The 16,388-nt window shown below is 38.9% G+C and overlaps 1 protein-coding gene across 3 annotated transcripts in view; it reads right to left on the bottom strand.

Moving 5' to 3' along the window:
* Window positions 1-16,388, bottom strand: part of LOC122556327 (mucin-2-like) — a 29,718-nt gene that overhangs the window by 1,608 nt on the left and 11,722 nt on the right. Inside the window, exons 3-8 of one of the 3 annotated variants that reach the window (XM_043702955.1) lie at window positions 12,015-12,125; window positions 10,365-10,490; window positions 8,247-8,495; window positions 6,221-6,475; window positions 4,255-4,434; window positions 60-896 (exon numbers count right to left, since the gene is read on the bottom strand). In XM_043702955.1, coding sequence (XP_043558890.1) covers window positions 60-896; window positions 4,255-4,434; window positions 6,221-6,475; window positions 8,247-8,495; window positions 10,365-10,490; window positions 12,015-12,125 — 1,758 coding nt within the window. The remainder of the gene's footprint in view (window positions 1-59; window positions 897-4,254; window positions 4,435-6,220; window positions 6,476-8,246; window positions 8,496-10,364; window positions 10,491-12,014; window positions 12,126-16,388) is intronic. The other 2 variants (XM_043702956.1, XM_043702957.1) reach the window with 2 other exon arrangements.

The raw sequence follows: 16,388 nt of genomic DNA, 5'->3' as shown, positions 1-16,388 counted from the left end.
TTCTGGTGTAGTTGACCCGGCTGTAGTTGTTGATTCTGGTGTAGTTGACCCAGCTGTAGTTGTCGATTCTGGTGTAGTTGTCCCGGCTGTAATTGTTGTTGATTCTGGTGTAGTTGTCCCTGTTGTAGTTGTCGATTCTGGTGTAGTTGACCCGGCTGTAGTTGTCGATTCTGATGTAGTTGACCCTGCTGTAGTTGTTGTCGGTTCTGGTGTAGTTGTCCCTGCTGCAGTTGTTGTCGGTTCTGGTGTAGTTGACCCGGCTGTAGCTGTCGATTCTGGTGTAGTTGTCCCTGCTGCAGTTGTCGGTTCTGGTGTAGTTGACCCGGCTGTAGTTGTTGATTCTGGTGTAGTTGACCCAGCTGTAGTTGTCGATTCTGTTGTAGTTGTCACTGCTGTAATTGTTGTCGATTCTGGTGTAGTTGTCCCTGCTGTAGTTGTCGATTCTGGTGTAGTTGGCCCGGCTGTAGTTGTTGTCGGTTCTGGTGTAGTTGTCCCGGCTGTAGTTGTTGTCGATTCTGGTATAGTTGTCCCTGCTGTATTTGTCGGTTCTGGTGTAGTTGACCCAGCTGTAGTTGTCGATTCTGGTGTAGTTGCCCCGGCTGTAGTTGTCGATTCTGTTGTAGTTGTCACTGCTGTAATTGTTGTCGATTCTGGTGTAGTTGTCCCTGCTGTAGTTGTTGTCGGTTCTGGTGTAGTTGTCCCTGCTGTAGTTGTTGCCGGTTCTGGTGTAGTTGGCCCGGCTGTAGTTGTCGATTCTGGTGTAATTGTCCCTGTTGTAGTTGTTGCCGGTTCTAGTGTAATTGGCCCGGCTGTAGTTGTTGCCACTCCTGTGGATGTTGTCGCAGTTGATTGTTCAAATGTTGAAGGTGTCTCAGACGCTGATGTACTTGCTGTAGCTGTAAAATCACAGTCAAAGGATTGTCACTCATTATGCCATGAGTCATCTCTTACTCTCCCTTCATAAATATCTTGATTAAGTATCTAATGAATGTGATATCAAGATATCTCATCACCAGGCCTTTTGTGGAATGGGGTTGCAATGTGTCATTTTCCAGCTGTGTCCCTGAGTTGAGAAGATATCATCTGATCTCACTTAAATTGTAAATTCTGATGTGAATTCAATAAGTTATATAAATTCAATACTAAACATCAGCAACACGAGTGATCTGATTGTTACTATAACCCATTGTTATTGCCCTGGATTACTATTCTTGAGGTGTTTTTAGGGTGTGTTTACAGCAGAGTGGTTGGTGATTCTGTTGAACTTGTAAGTGCATTTGATGATCTAAAACTTTTAGTGTAGTTGTTGAATGTACAGCTATAGAAGTTGTTTCAACAAAAGAAATACTTAAAGCACTCAAGACAGCTGTGCAAAATGTTTAATTTTTGTGTCATTCAAGATGTACTAAAATATATTTGCTCTACCTTACTGCCATGAAGTTAAAATCTCACTGATATTTCATGCATACAACAGTTAATATCTGAAAATTTCAAATCCCCAGGACCTGGTCAGGTGTACCCGAGAATTCTGTGGGAAGCTAGACAAGTGATTGCGGGGCCTCTTGCTGAGATATTTATATCATGGATAGCCACAGGTGAGGTGCCAGAAGACTGGAGGTTGGCAAACGTGGTGCCACTGTTTAAGAAGGGCGGTAAAGACAAGCCAGGGAACTATAGACCGGTGAGCCTGACCTCGGTGGTGGGCAAGATGATGGATGGAATCCTGAGGGACAGGATGTACATGTATTTGGAAAGGCAAGGACTGATTAGGGATGGTCAACATGGCTTTGTGCATGGGAAATCATGTCTCACAAACTTGATTGAGTTTTTTCAAGAAGTAAAAAAGAAGATTGATGAGGACAGAGCAGTAGATCTGATCTATGTGGACTTCAGTAAGGCATTCGACAAGGATCCCCATGGGAGACTGATTAGCAAGGTTAGTATTCATGGAATACAGGGAGAACTAGCCATTTGGATACAGAACTGACTCAAAAGTAGAAGACAGAGGGTGGTGGTGGAGGGTTGTTTTTCAGACTGGAGGACTGTGACCAGTGGAGTGCCACAAGGATCGGTGCTGGGTCCTCTACTTTTTGTCATTTACATAAATGATTTGGATCCGAGCATAAGATATACAGTTAGTAAGTTTGCAGATGACACCAAAATTGGAGGGGTAGTGGACAGCAAAGAGGGTTACCTTAGATTACAACAGGATCTGGACCAGATGGGCCAATGGGCTGTGAAGTGGCAGATGGAGTTTAATTTAGATAAATGCGAGGTGCTGCATTTTGGGAAAGCAAATCTTAGCAGGACTTATACATTTAATGGTAAGGTCCTAGGGAGTTTTGCTGAACAAAGAGACCTTGGAGTGGAGGTTTATAGCTCCTTGAAAGTGGAGTCGCAGGTAGATAGTGAAGAAGGTGTTTGGTATGCTTTCCTTTATTGGTCAGAGTATTTAGTACAGGAGTTGGGAGGTCATGTTGCAGCTGTACAGGACATTGGTTAGGCCACTATTGGAATATTGCAATTCTGGTCTCCTTCCTATCGGAAAGATGTTGTGAAACTTGAAAGGGTTCAGAAAAGATTTACAAGGATGTTGCCAATGGTGGAGGATCTGAGCTACAGTGAGAGGCTGAACAGGCTGCGGTGTTTTCCCTGGAGCGTCGGAGGCTGAGGGGTGACCTTATAGAGGTTTACAAAATTATGAGGGACATAGATAGGATAAATAGACAAAGTCTTTTCCCTGGGGTCGGGGAGTCCAGAACTAGAGGGCATAGGTTTAAGGTGAGAGGGGAAAGATATAAAAGAGACCTTAGGGGCAACGTTTTCACGCAGAGGATGATACGTGTATGCAATGAGCTGCCAGAGGATGTGGTGGAGGCTGGTACGATTGCAACATTTAAGAGGCATTTGGATAGGGATATAAATAGGAAGGATTTGGAGGGATATGGGCCAGCTGCTGGCAGGTGGGACTAGATTGGGTTGGGATGTCTGGTCGGCATGGACAGGTTAGACCGAAGGGTCTGTTTCCATGCTGTACATCTCTATGATTCTATGACTCTATGATAGTGAGTACCCTTCTCATTAAAATGATTTCTTCCTTCAAACAGCAATCAATTTTTTCACTTGTTTCTAAGTTGTCACGCAAGTGTTATCTCTCCCAGAAAAATACACTGACTTTATGTTTAAATAAACGTCTTCAAATGGATTCCAATGCATTTGGCATGTAATTTAGAACAATGTTAGCAATTGAAATAATAATTTGAAATCTAAGCAATATATATGAAGGACAACTGTTTCTGGAACAACCTTTTCTGTTTCTACATCTGAGCCTATCCTTTCTTGAACACTTTTGTGGGCATTTTATTCCACTTTGTATCAATAACTTAACAAAACAAATTATCAAAAATAAAAATTGATGACGCCTTTTCTATCCTTGGCATTCCAAAAGTATCCACTTGCCATAACTGCGACTACAGTATACTAACAAAGTTAATGATTTGAACATATATCATGATTGACAATCAGGACTGCGTTTAAAGAATGATAATGTTCACTGTTATTATTCCAGCTGCGATTCTGCAATAACTAAAAGTGAAAGACTTAAAATTCATTGACAGCTTTGGTAGAAATAGAATTATTTTTCCGAATATCACAATAGAGTTGCTGCTGCTGAAACAATCTGTTGCCAATTAATTTCTGATGTCATTAAACTGATTGATACTGTTAAACATGCTGCTGACATACATGATTAGGTTAACATGCTGAAACATCTCTATCATTGGGACTTGGCACAAGTTTCTGTGTTTTTTATTTGTTTTGATATGCTTGTTCATGCTGTTGTGGGTGTAAAATTAATTGTGACTCATTAGTTCTACCCTTAAAATATATGATTCAGCAGGAATGCTCAAAGTATTTATTATAGCCTGTGTAATAAAATCTTGCTTTTAAATCCAACAGGAATTAAATCACAACTCTACTTTCTTAATTGCTTTTTATCAATACTGGTGGATAGTATATTTTTGGGGGAACACCATCTCTTTTGGGTGCGCATATTGACAATTGACATTTTGCTACAACTGACTCTGAAGCTGCTACACTAAACCTCATCTCAATTTAATTGGAATTTTGGGTGTGTATTGGATTATTTTGAATATCAACAGGAGCAAAGCACTGAGATAAAGAAAGGACCAATGCCTTTTATTTCCAGTTGTTGTCATACTGTTTACTTTTATTCAGGTTATTAACAGGACTCACTTGTTAATGGCGCAGTGGAACTCTGTGTAGTTGGTGCCGGTTCTGGTGTAATTGTCCCGGCTGTAGCTGTTGGTTCTGGTATAGTTGTCCCTGTTGTAGTTGTCGCCACTCCTGTGGATGTTGTCGTAGTTGATTGTTCAAATGTTGAAGGTGTCTCAGACGCTGATGTACTTGCTGTAGCTGTAAAATCACAGTCAAAGGATTGTCACTCATTATGCCATGAGTCATTTCTTACTCTCCCTTCATAAATATCTTGATTAAGTATCTGATGAATGTAATGTGCAGATATCTCATCACCAGGCCTTTGTGGAATGGGGTTGCAAGTGTCATTTTCCAGCTGTGTCCCTGAGGTGAGAAGATATCATCTGATCTCATTTAAATTGTAAATTCTGATGTGAATTCAATAAGTTATATAAAATCAATGTGAAACACAAGTGATCTGATTGTTACTATAACCCATTGTTATTGCCCTGGATTACTATTCTTGAGGATGTTTTTCGGGAGTGTTTACAGCAGAGTGGTTGGTGATTCTGTTGTACTTGTAAGTGCTGTTGATGATGTAAAATGAGGTAGTATAGTTGTTGAATGTACAGTTATAGAAATTGTTTCAACAAAATAAATTATTAAAAGACTCAAGACAGCTGTGCAAAAAAGCTTAATTTTTGTGTCATTCAAGATGTACTAAAATATATTTGCTCTACCTTACTGGCATGAAGTTAAAATCTCACTGATGTTTCATGCATACAACAGTTAATATCTGAAAATTTCAACTGACATCAAACAACACCAAGCATCCTTCTCATTAAAATGAATTTTCCCTTCAAACAGTAATCAATTTTTTCACTTGTTTCTAACTTGTCACACAAGTATTATCAGTCGCAGAAATGTACACTGACTCTTACTTTTAAATAAGAGTCTTCAAATGGACTCTAATGCATTTGACAAGTAATTTAGAACAATGTTAGCAATTGAAATAAGAAATTGAAATCTAAGTGCTAAATATGAAGCACAATGCAACAACCTTTTCTGTTTCTACATCTGAGCCTATTCTTTCTTGAACACTTTTTGTGGGCATCTTTTTCCACTTTGTATCAATAACAACAAAGCAAACTATCAAAAAGAAAAATTGATGAAGCTGATTCTATCCTTGGCATTCCAAAAGCATCTACTTGCCATAACTGCAACTGCAGTATACTAACAAAGTTAATGATTTGAACATATATCATGATTGACAATCAGGACTGTGTTTAAAGAATGATGATGTTCACTGTTATTTTACCAGCTGCGATTCTGCGATAACTAAAAGTGAAAGACTTAAAATTCATTGACAGCTTTGATATGAATAGAATTATTTTCCCGAATATCACAATAGAGTTGCTGCTACTGAAACAATCCCATTAATTTCTGATGTCATTAAGCTGCTTGATACCGTTATCCATGCTGCTGACATACATGATTAGGTTAACATGTTGAAACATCTCTATCATCAGGACTTGTCACAAATATCTGTGTTTTTAATTTGTTCTGATATGCTTGTCCATTCTTTTGTGTATGTAAAAATTAATTTGGAACTCATTAGTTCTACACTTAAAATATATGATTCAGCAGCAATGCTCAAAGCATTTATTACAGGGTATATAATAAAATGTTGCTTTTAAATCCAACAGGAGTTAAATCAGAATTCTCCTTTCTTATTCACTTTTTATCAATACTGGTGGATAGTACATTTTCTGGGGGGAACAGCATCTCTTTTGGGTGCGCATATTGAGAATTGACATTTCCCTACAGCTGACTCTGAAGCTGCTACACTAAATCTCATCTCAACATAATTGTAATTTTGGGCGTGTATTGGTTTATTTTGATTATCATCAGGAGCAAAGCGCTGCGAAAAAGAAAGGACCAGTGCTTTCTATTTCCAGTTGTTGTCATACTGTTTACTTTTATTCAGGTTATTAACAGAACTCACTTGTTAATGGCGCAGTGGAACTCTGTGTAGTTGTTGTCGATTCTGGTGTAGTTGTCCCTACTGTAGCTGTTGTCGGTTCTGGTGTAGTTGTCCCTGCTGTAGTTGTTGTTGATTTTGGTGTAGTTGTCCCTGCTGTAGTTGTTGTCGGTTCTGGTGTAGTTGTCCCTGCTGTAGTTGTCAGCACGCCTGTGGATGTTGTCATTGCTGATTGTTCAAACATTGAAGGTGTCTCAGACACTGATGTACCAGATGTAGCTGTAAAATCACAGTCAAAGGATTGTCACTAATTATGCCATGAGTCGTTTCTTACTCTCCCTTCATAAATGTCTTGATTAAGTATCTGATGAATGTAATATGTGGAATCTGATGAATGTAATATGTTGAGAAATAGGGTTGCAAGTGTCATTTTCCAGCTGTGTCCCTGAGGTGAGAAGATATCATCTGATCTCACTTCAATTGTAAGTTATAATAAATTCAATACTAAACATCAGCAGTACGAATGATCTGATTGTTACTATAACCCATTGTTATTGCCCTGGATTACTATTCTTGAGATGTTTTTAGGGTGTGTTTACAGCAGAGTGGTTGGTGATTCTGTTGAACTTGTAAGTGCATTTGATGATCTAAAACTTTTAGTGTAGTTGTTGAATGTACAGCTATAGAAGTTGTTTCAACAAAAGAAATACTTATATACTCAAGACAGCTGTGCAAAAAATGTTTAATTTTTGTGTCTTTCAAGATGTACTGAAATATATTTGCTCTATCTTACTGCCATGAAGTTAAAATCTCACTGGTATTTCATGTATACAACAGTCAATTCCTGAAAATTTCAACTGACATCAAACGATAGTGAGCACTCTTCTCATTAAAATAAGTACTTCCTTCAAACAGCAATCAATTTTTTCACTTGTTTCTAAGTTGTCACACATGCGTTATCAGTCGCAGAAATGTACTCTTACTTTTAAATAAGAGTCTTCAAATGGACCCTAATGCATTTGACAAGTACTTTAGAGCATTGTTAGCAATTGAAATAAGAAATAGGAATGTTAATTTAAGCACAAGTATGAAGGACAAACTTTTCTGTTACAACCTTTTCTGTCTCTACATCTGAGCCTATCCTTTCTTGGACACTTTGTGTGAGCATCTTTCTCCACTTCACATCAATAACTTAACAAAACAAGTTATCATTAAGAAAATTAATGACACTAAATCCACCCCTGGTATTCCAAAAGTATCCACTTGCCATGACTGCAAGCTACAGTGTACTGACACAAGATTAATGATTTTAACATATGTGGCAATGTAATATCATGATTCACAATCTGAACTGTTTTTGAGAATGATGATGATCACTGTTATTTTACCAGCTGTGATTCTGCAATAACTAAAAGTGAAAGACTTAAAATTCATTGATAGCTTTGATAGAAATAGAATTATTTTCCCGAATATCACAATACAGTTTCTGCTATTGAAACAATCTGTTGCCCATTAATTTCTGATGTCATTAAACTGATTGATACCATTAACCATGCTACTGAAATACACCATTAGGTTAACATGCTGAAAAATCTCTATCATAGGTACGAGTCCCAAATTTCCATGTTGTTTTTGGTTCTGATATGCTTGTTCATGCTGTTGTGGATGTTAAAATTGATTTGGAACTCACTAGTTCTTCACTTAAAATACATGATTCAGCAGGAATGCTCAAAGCATTTATTGTAGGCTGTATAAGAAAAAGTTGCTTTTAAGTCCAACAGAAATTACTTTTTATCAATACTGGTGAATACAACATTTATTTTTGGAACACCATCTCTTTTGGGTGCGCATATTGACAATTGACATTTTGCTACAGCAGACTCTGAAGCTACTACACTGAATCTACTCTCAATTTAATTGTAATTTTGGGCATGTATGCAATTCTTTTCAATATCCTCAGTACCAAAGTGCTGCAAAAAAAAATCAATGCTTTCTATTTCCAGTTGCTGTCATACTGTTTACTGGTATTCAGGTTGTTAATATGACTCACTTGTTAATGGCGCAGTGGAACTCTGTGTAGTTGTTGTTGTCGGTTCTGGTGTAGTTGTCCCTGCTGTAGTTGTCAGTTCTGGTGTAGTTGACCCTGCTGTAGTTGTCAGTTCTGGTGGAGTTGACCCTGCTGTAGTTGTCAGTTCTGGTGTAGTTGACCCTGCTGTAGTTGTCGGCACTCGTGTGGATGTTGTCGTTGTTGATTGTTCAAACATTGAAGGCGTCTCAGATGCTGATGTACTTACTGTAGCTGTAAAATAAAAGTCAAAGGATTGTCACTAATTATGCCATGAGTCATTTCTTACACTCCCTTCATAAATGTCTTGATTTAGTATCTGATGAATGGGATATCATAATATCTGATCACGAGGCCTTTGTGTAATGGGGTTGCTCTGTGTCATTGTCCAGCCGTGTCTCTGAGGTGAGAAGCTATCATCTGTATTTACTTCAATTATAAATTCTGATGTGAGTTCAATAAGTTATAATAAAAACAATACTAAACATTGGCAACACAAGTCATCTGGTTGTTACTACCACTCGTTGTTATTGCCCCGTATTATTGTTCTTGAGGTTGTTATTAGGGAGTGGCATGTTTACAGCAAAGTGGTTGGTGCTTCTGTTGTACTTGGAAGTGCTGTTGATGATGTAAAACTTGGTAGTATAGATGTTGAATGTACAGCTATAGAAGTTGTTTCAGCAAAAGAAATTCTTTAAATGCTTGATACATCTGTGCAAAAACAGTTTAATTTTTGTGCATTTCAAGATGTGCTGAAACATATTTGCTCTACCTCACTGGCATGAGGTTAAAATCTCATTGATATTTCCTGCATACGACAGTAAATACCTGAAAATTTCAACTGACATCAAACGATAATGAGTACCTTTCACCTTAAACTGAAGTCTTCCTTCAAACAGCAATCAAATTTTTCACTTCTTTTTAAGTTGTCATACAAATGTTATCAGTAGCAGTAATGTACACTGACTTTTAATTTTAAATAAGTGTCTTCAAATGTACTCTTGTGCATTTGACAAGTAATTTAAGAGCAATGTTTTCTATTGAAATAAGAATGTTAATTTAAGCACAAAATTTGGAGCACAATGCAGCAACCTTTTCTGTTTTTATAACTGAGCCTATCCGTTCTTGAACACTTCGTGTGTGCATCTTTCCCCACTTCATGTCAATAACTTTACAAAACAAATTATCAATAAGATGAAATAATGACACTGATTCTATCCTCAGCATTCTAAAAGTATCCACTTGCCATGTAAGCTACAGTGTACTGATACAGTTAATAATTTTAACATATGTAGCAGTTTATATCATGATTTGCAATCAGGAATATTTTTAAGAATGAAGTTACTCACTGTTATTTTACCAGCTGCAACTCTGAGGTAACCAAATGTTAAATGCTTAAAATTCATTGACAGCTTAGTCAGAAATAGAACTATTTTCCTGAATATCACAATAGAATAGCTGCTGCTGAAAAAATCTGTTGCATGATATGCTTAAAATTCATTGACAACTTTGGTAGGACCGGAATTACTTTCCCTACTGTCACAACACAACAGCTCTAGCAGTAAAGGTCTGGTGAGTATTAATTTCAAATCTTATTGAATGGATTGAAGCTGTTTACTTTCTTGTTAACATGCAAGATTAGGTTAACATGCTGAAACAACTCTTTCAATTGTACTTGTCAGAAATCTCTCTGTTTGTTAGTTCTGATGTATTTGTTCATGTTGTTGTGGATGTTAACATCGTTATGGTAGATGCTGCATGTACCCTTGGAAGATATGTTTCAGCAAAAATAGTCAAAGCAACAGTAACAAACTCGTAGTTGTCCTTTCTTTATTGCATTTTATTAATTCTAGTGGATACAACTTTGCTTTTCCCAACAGCATCTATTTTCGATGCACATATTGACAATCATTATTTTACTACTGTGGATTGTATGGTAGCTACACCTAATGTGCTCTTAATTTAAACACAATTTCTAGCATGCATTGAATTCTCTTGAATACCATCAGTAGCAAAGTATTGCAACAGAAAATGACTGGCGCTTTCTGTTCCCCTCTATTGTCACATTGTTCACTGTTATTCAAGGTGTTGGTTGGTACTTACTTGTGAATGGCTCAGTGGAACTCTGTGTCGTTGTTTGTTCTGATGTAGTTATCACTTCTTGTGTAGATGTTGTCATTGATTGGTCAAATGTTGAAGGTGTCTCAGTGATTGATGCATTTGATGTAGCTGTAAAATCAAAATCAAAGTATAATTATTAATTTTACACTGGATTGTTTCTTACTCTCCCTTCAGAAATGTCTTGTTTTAGATTCTGACAAATTTAATATCGTGATATCTGATTATGAGGCCTTTGTGTAATGCTGTTATTCAGTGTCATTTCTTTCTAGCTGTGTCTCTGGGGCAAGAAGACATCCATCTATTTTTAAGTTCAGTAATAAATTCTGGTATGGGTTCAACAATTTATAATCCAACCAGTCTAAAACACCAGCAACAGGAATGATCTGATTGTTTCTACCATCGTTATTATTGACCTGATTACTGTTCTTCAGGTTATTGTTGGGAGCTCACATCCAGTACCAGTGAGGTTACTCACTCTGGTGTACTTGTTAGTGGCATTGTAGATGTAAAAACTGATATAGCAGTTATTCAATGTACTGCTGAAGAAAGTGTTTCAACAAAATAATGTGTAAAAACATTCAATACAGTCATGCAAACAAAATTTAATTTTTGTGTCTTTCAAGATGTGTTGAAACATCTTACCCCTACCTTACTGGCAAGAAGTAAAACGCTCACTAATATTTTCTGTGTAGGACAGTGAATATCTGAAACCTATAACTGACACCAAACATTAATGAAAACCTTTCTCAATATAATGAACTCTTCCTGCGAACAGTGAACCAATTTCTCAGTTGTTTCTAAGTTCTTATCTCAATGGTATCATTAGCAGAAATATACACTGACTCTTAGTTTTGGATAATAGTCTTCAAGAGGACTCTTATCCATTTGACAAGTAATTTAAGAGCAATGTAACCAACTTAAATAAGTGTGGTATGAATTTAAGCACTACATATTAAGCACAACTCAACAACCTCTTCTGCTTTTTACATTTGAGTCTATCATTTCTGAAACACTTTGTGTGGACATCCTTCTCCACTTTGTATCAATAACTTAACAAACCAAGTTAGAAGGATTCTCATGATACTGATTCTCCCCAATGTATTCCAAATGTATCCCCTTGTCATGACTGCAAGCTACAGTGTACTGGCAAAATTTGACAATGTTATTAGATTAAATTCCTTACAGTGTGTAAACAGGCCCTTTGGCCCAACAAGTCCACACCTCCAAAGAATAACCAATGCAGACCCATTCCCCTACTCTATGTTTATCCCTGACTAATGCATCTAACACTATGGACAATTTAGCATGGCCAATTCACCTGACCTGAGCATCTTTTGGACTGTAGGAGGAACCCCACACAAACACGGGGAGAATGTACAAACTCCACACAGGCAGTTGCCCAAAGTGGGAAACGAACCTGGGTCCCTGGTACTGTGAGGTAGCAGTGCTAACCACTGAGCCATCGTGCCACCCATTTATAAGCAACTGGACCTAAACTGATTAAAAACTAATCAACCTTTCTCTCATGTCTTGGATTCTTTTGAATCGCTGTGATGCAAAAAGACCGATGCTTTGTATTTCCTGTTGTAGTCACATTGGTCACTGTTGTCCAGGTTGCTGATGAGGACTCACTTGTTAATGGCTCGGTGGAGCTTGTTGGTTCTGGTGTACTGGTCAATTCTCGTATGGATGTTGTTGTTGTTGATTGTTCAACTGTTGAAGGTGTCTCAGGAGTTGTTGTAGCTGTAAAACCAAATTCAAAGTATAATAATTAATTATGCCGTTAGTTGTCCCTCACTAACCCTTCATTTACATTCTGACCTGTGAAATATCATGAATACCTGATCACCAGGCGCTTGTGTAATGCAGTTGCTCTGTGTCATTTTTCAAGCTGTATCTCCGATGTGAGAAGATATCATCAGTTTTTACTTCAATTATAAATACTGATGTGAGTTCAATCAATTGTAATAAAATCAGTATAAAATATCAGAAACATGAATCATCTTATAGTTACTAACATTAGTTGTTATTGACCCAATTAGTGTTCTTGAGGTTGTTGTTAGGGAATCACATGTTTATAGCAGAGAAGTTGGTGGTTCGGGTGGACTTGTAAGTGCTGTTGGTGATGTAAAAACTGGTACTGTAGTTGTTGAATGTACAGCTGTAGGTGTTTCAGGAAAATAAACCGTTAAAACACTCAAAGCAGCTGTGCAAACGAAATTTAAGTTTTGTGTCTTTCAAGATGTGCTGAAAAATGTTTGCCCTACCTTACTAGCATGAAGTTAAAATCTCACAGATATATTATGCATACGACAGTTAATACTGGAAAACAATATTCATCATCATCAGCATTATCATCAATCATCATTGCAGTCACAGCCAGGCCCCACTCCGGGTGCTAGAGGACCCAGTTCGGAGGCAGACGGAAGACGGGAGCTGTGATACTTGACCCCAGCAGCTGTGTGAGCAGCAGAGTTTGAGCAGAGTATGAGACGGTAACATAAGGTGGAGGGCAGAGGGCAAGCAGGCAGTTGTGTTCTCAGGTGGTTACAGACCAGGTTACTGACACCAACTTGCTCACACCAAGGATTACATCAGCCTGCTGGTTGAGGGATAAAGACTGGCCATGATACATGCTCCACACTTCATCACAAACATGCCATGGAGGTTTTTACATTCAGAAAGGCAAGCAAAGAATTTTCCAGTTACCATCTCATCTAAAAGGCAGGAACTCCAAAGCTACGAAATATTAAGCGTTTTTAAAAAATGTATTCATGTTGTGGGGTGTGGGTTGCCACTGGCTGGGCCAGCATTTATTGCCCATCCATAATTGCCCTTGAAAAGGTGGTGGGGAACTGCCTTCTTGAATAGCTGCAGTCCACCTGCTGTGGGTTGACCCACAATGCCACTTGGGAGGGAATTCCAGGATTTTGACCCAGTGACAGTGAAGGAACGGTGATATATTTCCATGTCAGGATGATGAGTGGCTTGGAGGGGGCCTTAAATGTACTGGTGTTCCCATATATCTGTTCCTCTTGTCCTTCTAGGTGGAAGTGGTTGTGGGTTTGAAAGGTGTTGTCTGAGGAACTTTGATGAATTTCTGCAGTAATCTTGTAAATAGTACACACCGCTGTTACTTAGCGTTGGTGCTGGAGAGAGTGGATGCTTGGCGATGCAGTGTCAATCAAATGGGATGCTTTGTCCTGGATGGTGCCAAGCTCCTTGAATGTTGTTGGGGCTGCACTCATCCAAGCAAGTGGGGAGTATTCCATCAGACTCCTGACATGTGCCTTGTATATTGTGGACATGCTTTGGGGAGTCAGGAGGTGAGTTACTAGCCTATACCTGCTCTGGTATCCATTGCATTCATATGGTGAGTCCAGCTGAATATTTGGTCAATGATAACTCCCAGGAAGTTGATTGTGGGGGATTCAGTGATGGTAACTCCATTGAGTGTCAAAGGGCAATGGTTAGATTGTCTCTTATTTGTGATGGTTATTGCCTGGCATTTGTATGGTACAAATGTTATATGTAATTTGTCAGCTCAAGCCTGGATATTGTCCAGATCTTCTTGCATTTGGACATGGACTGCTTCAGTGCCTGAGGAGTCACGAATGGTGCTGAACGTTGTGCAATCATCAGTGAACATCCTCATTTCTGAATTTATGATGAAGGGAAGGTCATTGATGAAGCAGCTGAAGATAGTTGAGTGAGGACACTACCCTGATAAACTCCTGCAGAGGTGTCCTGCAGCTGCAATGACTGACATGACTGACTTGCAACCACCACGACCATCTTCCTGTGTCAGTATGACTCTAACCAGCAGAGAGTTTGCCCCTGATACCCACTGATTCCAGTTTTGCCAGTGCTCCATGATGCCACACTCAGTCGAATGCAGCATTGATATCAAGGACCGTCACTCTCACCCCACCTCTGGAATTCAGCTCTTTTGTCCATGTTTGAAGCATGGCTTTAATGAGGTCAGGAGCTGAGTGGCGGAAACTAAACTGGGCATCACTGACCAGGTTATTGCTGAGCAGGTGCTGCTAGATAGCCCTGTTGATGGTACTTTCCATCATTTTTAGTAATGATTGAGAGTTGACTGATGGGGCAGTAATTGTCCGGGTTAGATTTTTCCTGTTTTTATGCACAGGACATACTTGGACACTTTTCCACATTGTCAGGTAGATGCCAGTTTTGTATCTGTACTGGAACAGCTTGGCTAGGGGAGTGGCAAGTTCTGGAACAAAAAGTCTTCAGTACTATTGCAAGAATACTGTCAGGGCCTGTAGTCTTTGCAGCATCCAATGGTTCCAAATGTTTCTTGTAATGGAGGAGGGTGAGAATGATCATCCATTTGGCACTTCTGGCTGAAGATCACTGTGAAAGCTCAGTCTCATCTTTTGCACTGATGTGCAGGGTTGTTCCATCATTGAGGATGGGAAATATTTGTGGAGCCTCCTCCTTCAGTGAGTTGTTTCGTCGTCTACCACCATTTATGACTGGGCGTGGCAGAACTGCAGAGCTTAGATCTGATTTGTTGGTTGTGGGATCGTTTAAGTCTTACTATTACTTGCTGCTTATGTTGCTTGGCATGCAAGTAATCCTGAATCAATAAGTGTGGTGCTGGAAAAGCACAGCAGGTCAGACAGCATCCGAGGAGCAGGAAAGTCGACGTTTCAGGTATAAGTCCTTCATCAGGAAGAAAAAGTTTCATTTGCATTGGTGATTCAGTGATAGAATTCTCGCCTGGCACACGGAGATCCGGATTTGATCACCAGCCAATGTACGGTGTTCCCTTCTGTCCCTTCTTACTATGCACTTCCTTTCATGCCATCCTAACTCTGAAGCCGAATTCAGCTGCAGTGCCATGTTTGTCAACTTCTTTTTAAAACCAGTCCTGATGTAGGGCCTATACCCAAAACAACGACTCCACTGCTCCTCGGATGCTGCCTGACCTACTATGCTTTTCCAGTGCCACACTTTTCGAGTCTGGCTCTCCAGCATCAATGGTCCTCACTTTCTCTCATGGTTAGTGGCTTCATCAGGTTGCTACCTCATCTTCAGGTATGTTTGTACTGTTCCTGATGTGCCCTCCTGCACTCTCTGCATTGAACCAGTACGATGGAACAACCTCTTCTGATTTTAAGATTAAGCCTATCTTTTCTTGAACACTTTGTGGGGGGCATCCCTCTTCACTTTGCAGCAATAAATTAACAAGCCCAGTTACCAATAGGAACGATTGATAACAATGATTCTACCCAAGGAATTCCAATAGTATCCACTTGCCATGACTGCAAGCTACAGCATACTTACAAAGTTAATGACTTTGACATACACAGCAATGTTACATTATGATTTATAATTAGGACTACTTTTAAACAATGATTATGAGGCAACAAAACATAATATACTTTAAATTCAATTACACCTTGAACAAGAATAAAATTATTTTTCCCGCCATCAGAATAAAATAGCTTCCTAATAAATTTCCCACCACAGAGGTAACTTCCTTGCTCTTTCCTCCTTTACTAGTCATGGGACAATGTTAATCATTAGCCATGGCAAAACAGAGCCAATGTAGTGTAGTTAAGGGAATACCAATTAGTTTTTGATGGGTCGAAATTCACTTTAATTACACTAAATCCTTCAAGCTTACGTGCAATCCCAAAGATTTTGTGGTGGATACAATCTAAGAGGGAGATGAGCCAGGCGTAAATAAGCCCATGGGCTACTTCACCAAAAAGCTGAATCAACATCAAAAATTAGGACACTAAATCCTTCAAGCTTACATGCAATCCCAAAGATTTTGTGGTGGATACAATCTAAGAGGGAGATGAGCCAGGCGTAAATAAGCCTGGCTACTTCACCAAAAAGCTGAATCAACATCAAAAATTAGGATAGCTATATCATTAACAAGGAAATAAGAAGTAAATGAAGGTGAGTGTGTACAGATGTCTTAATGGCCCAGTGGTTAGCACTGCTGCCTCATAGCACCAGTGACCT

The sequence above is a fragment of the Chiloscyllium plagiosum genome, chromosome 13 (genome assembly GCF_004010195.1).
Source record: "Chiloscyllium plagiosum isolate BGI_BamShark_2017 chromosome 13, ASM401019v2, whole genome shotgun sequence".
In the NCBI taxonomy this organism is placed as follows: Eukaryota; Metazoa; Chordata; class Chondrichthyes; order Orectolobiformes; family Hemiscylliidae; genus Chiloscyllium; species Chiloscyllium plagiosum.
The sequence above is the reverse complement of the archived record's forward strand: the minus strand, read 5'-3'. Positions and strand labels throughout refer to the sequence as shown.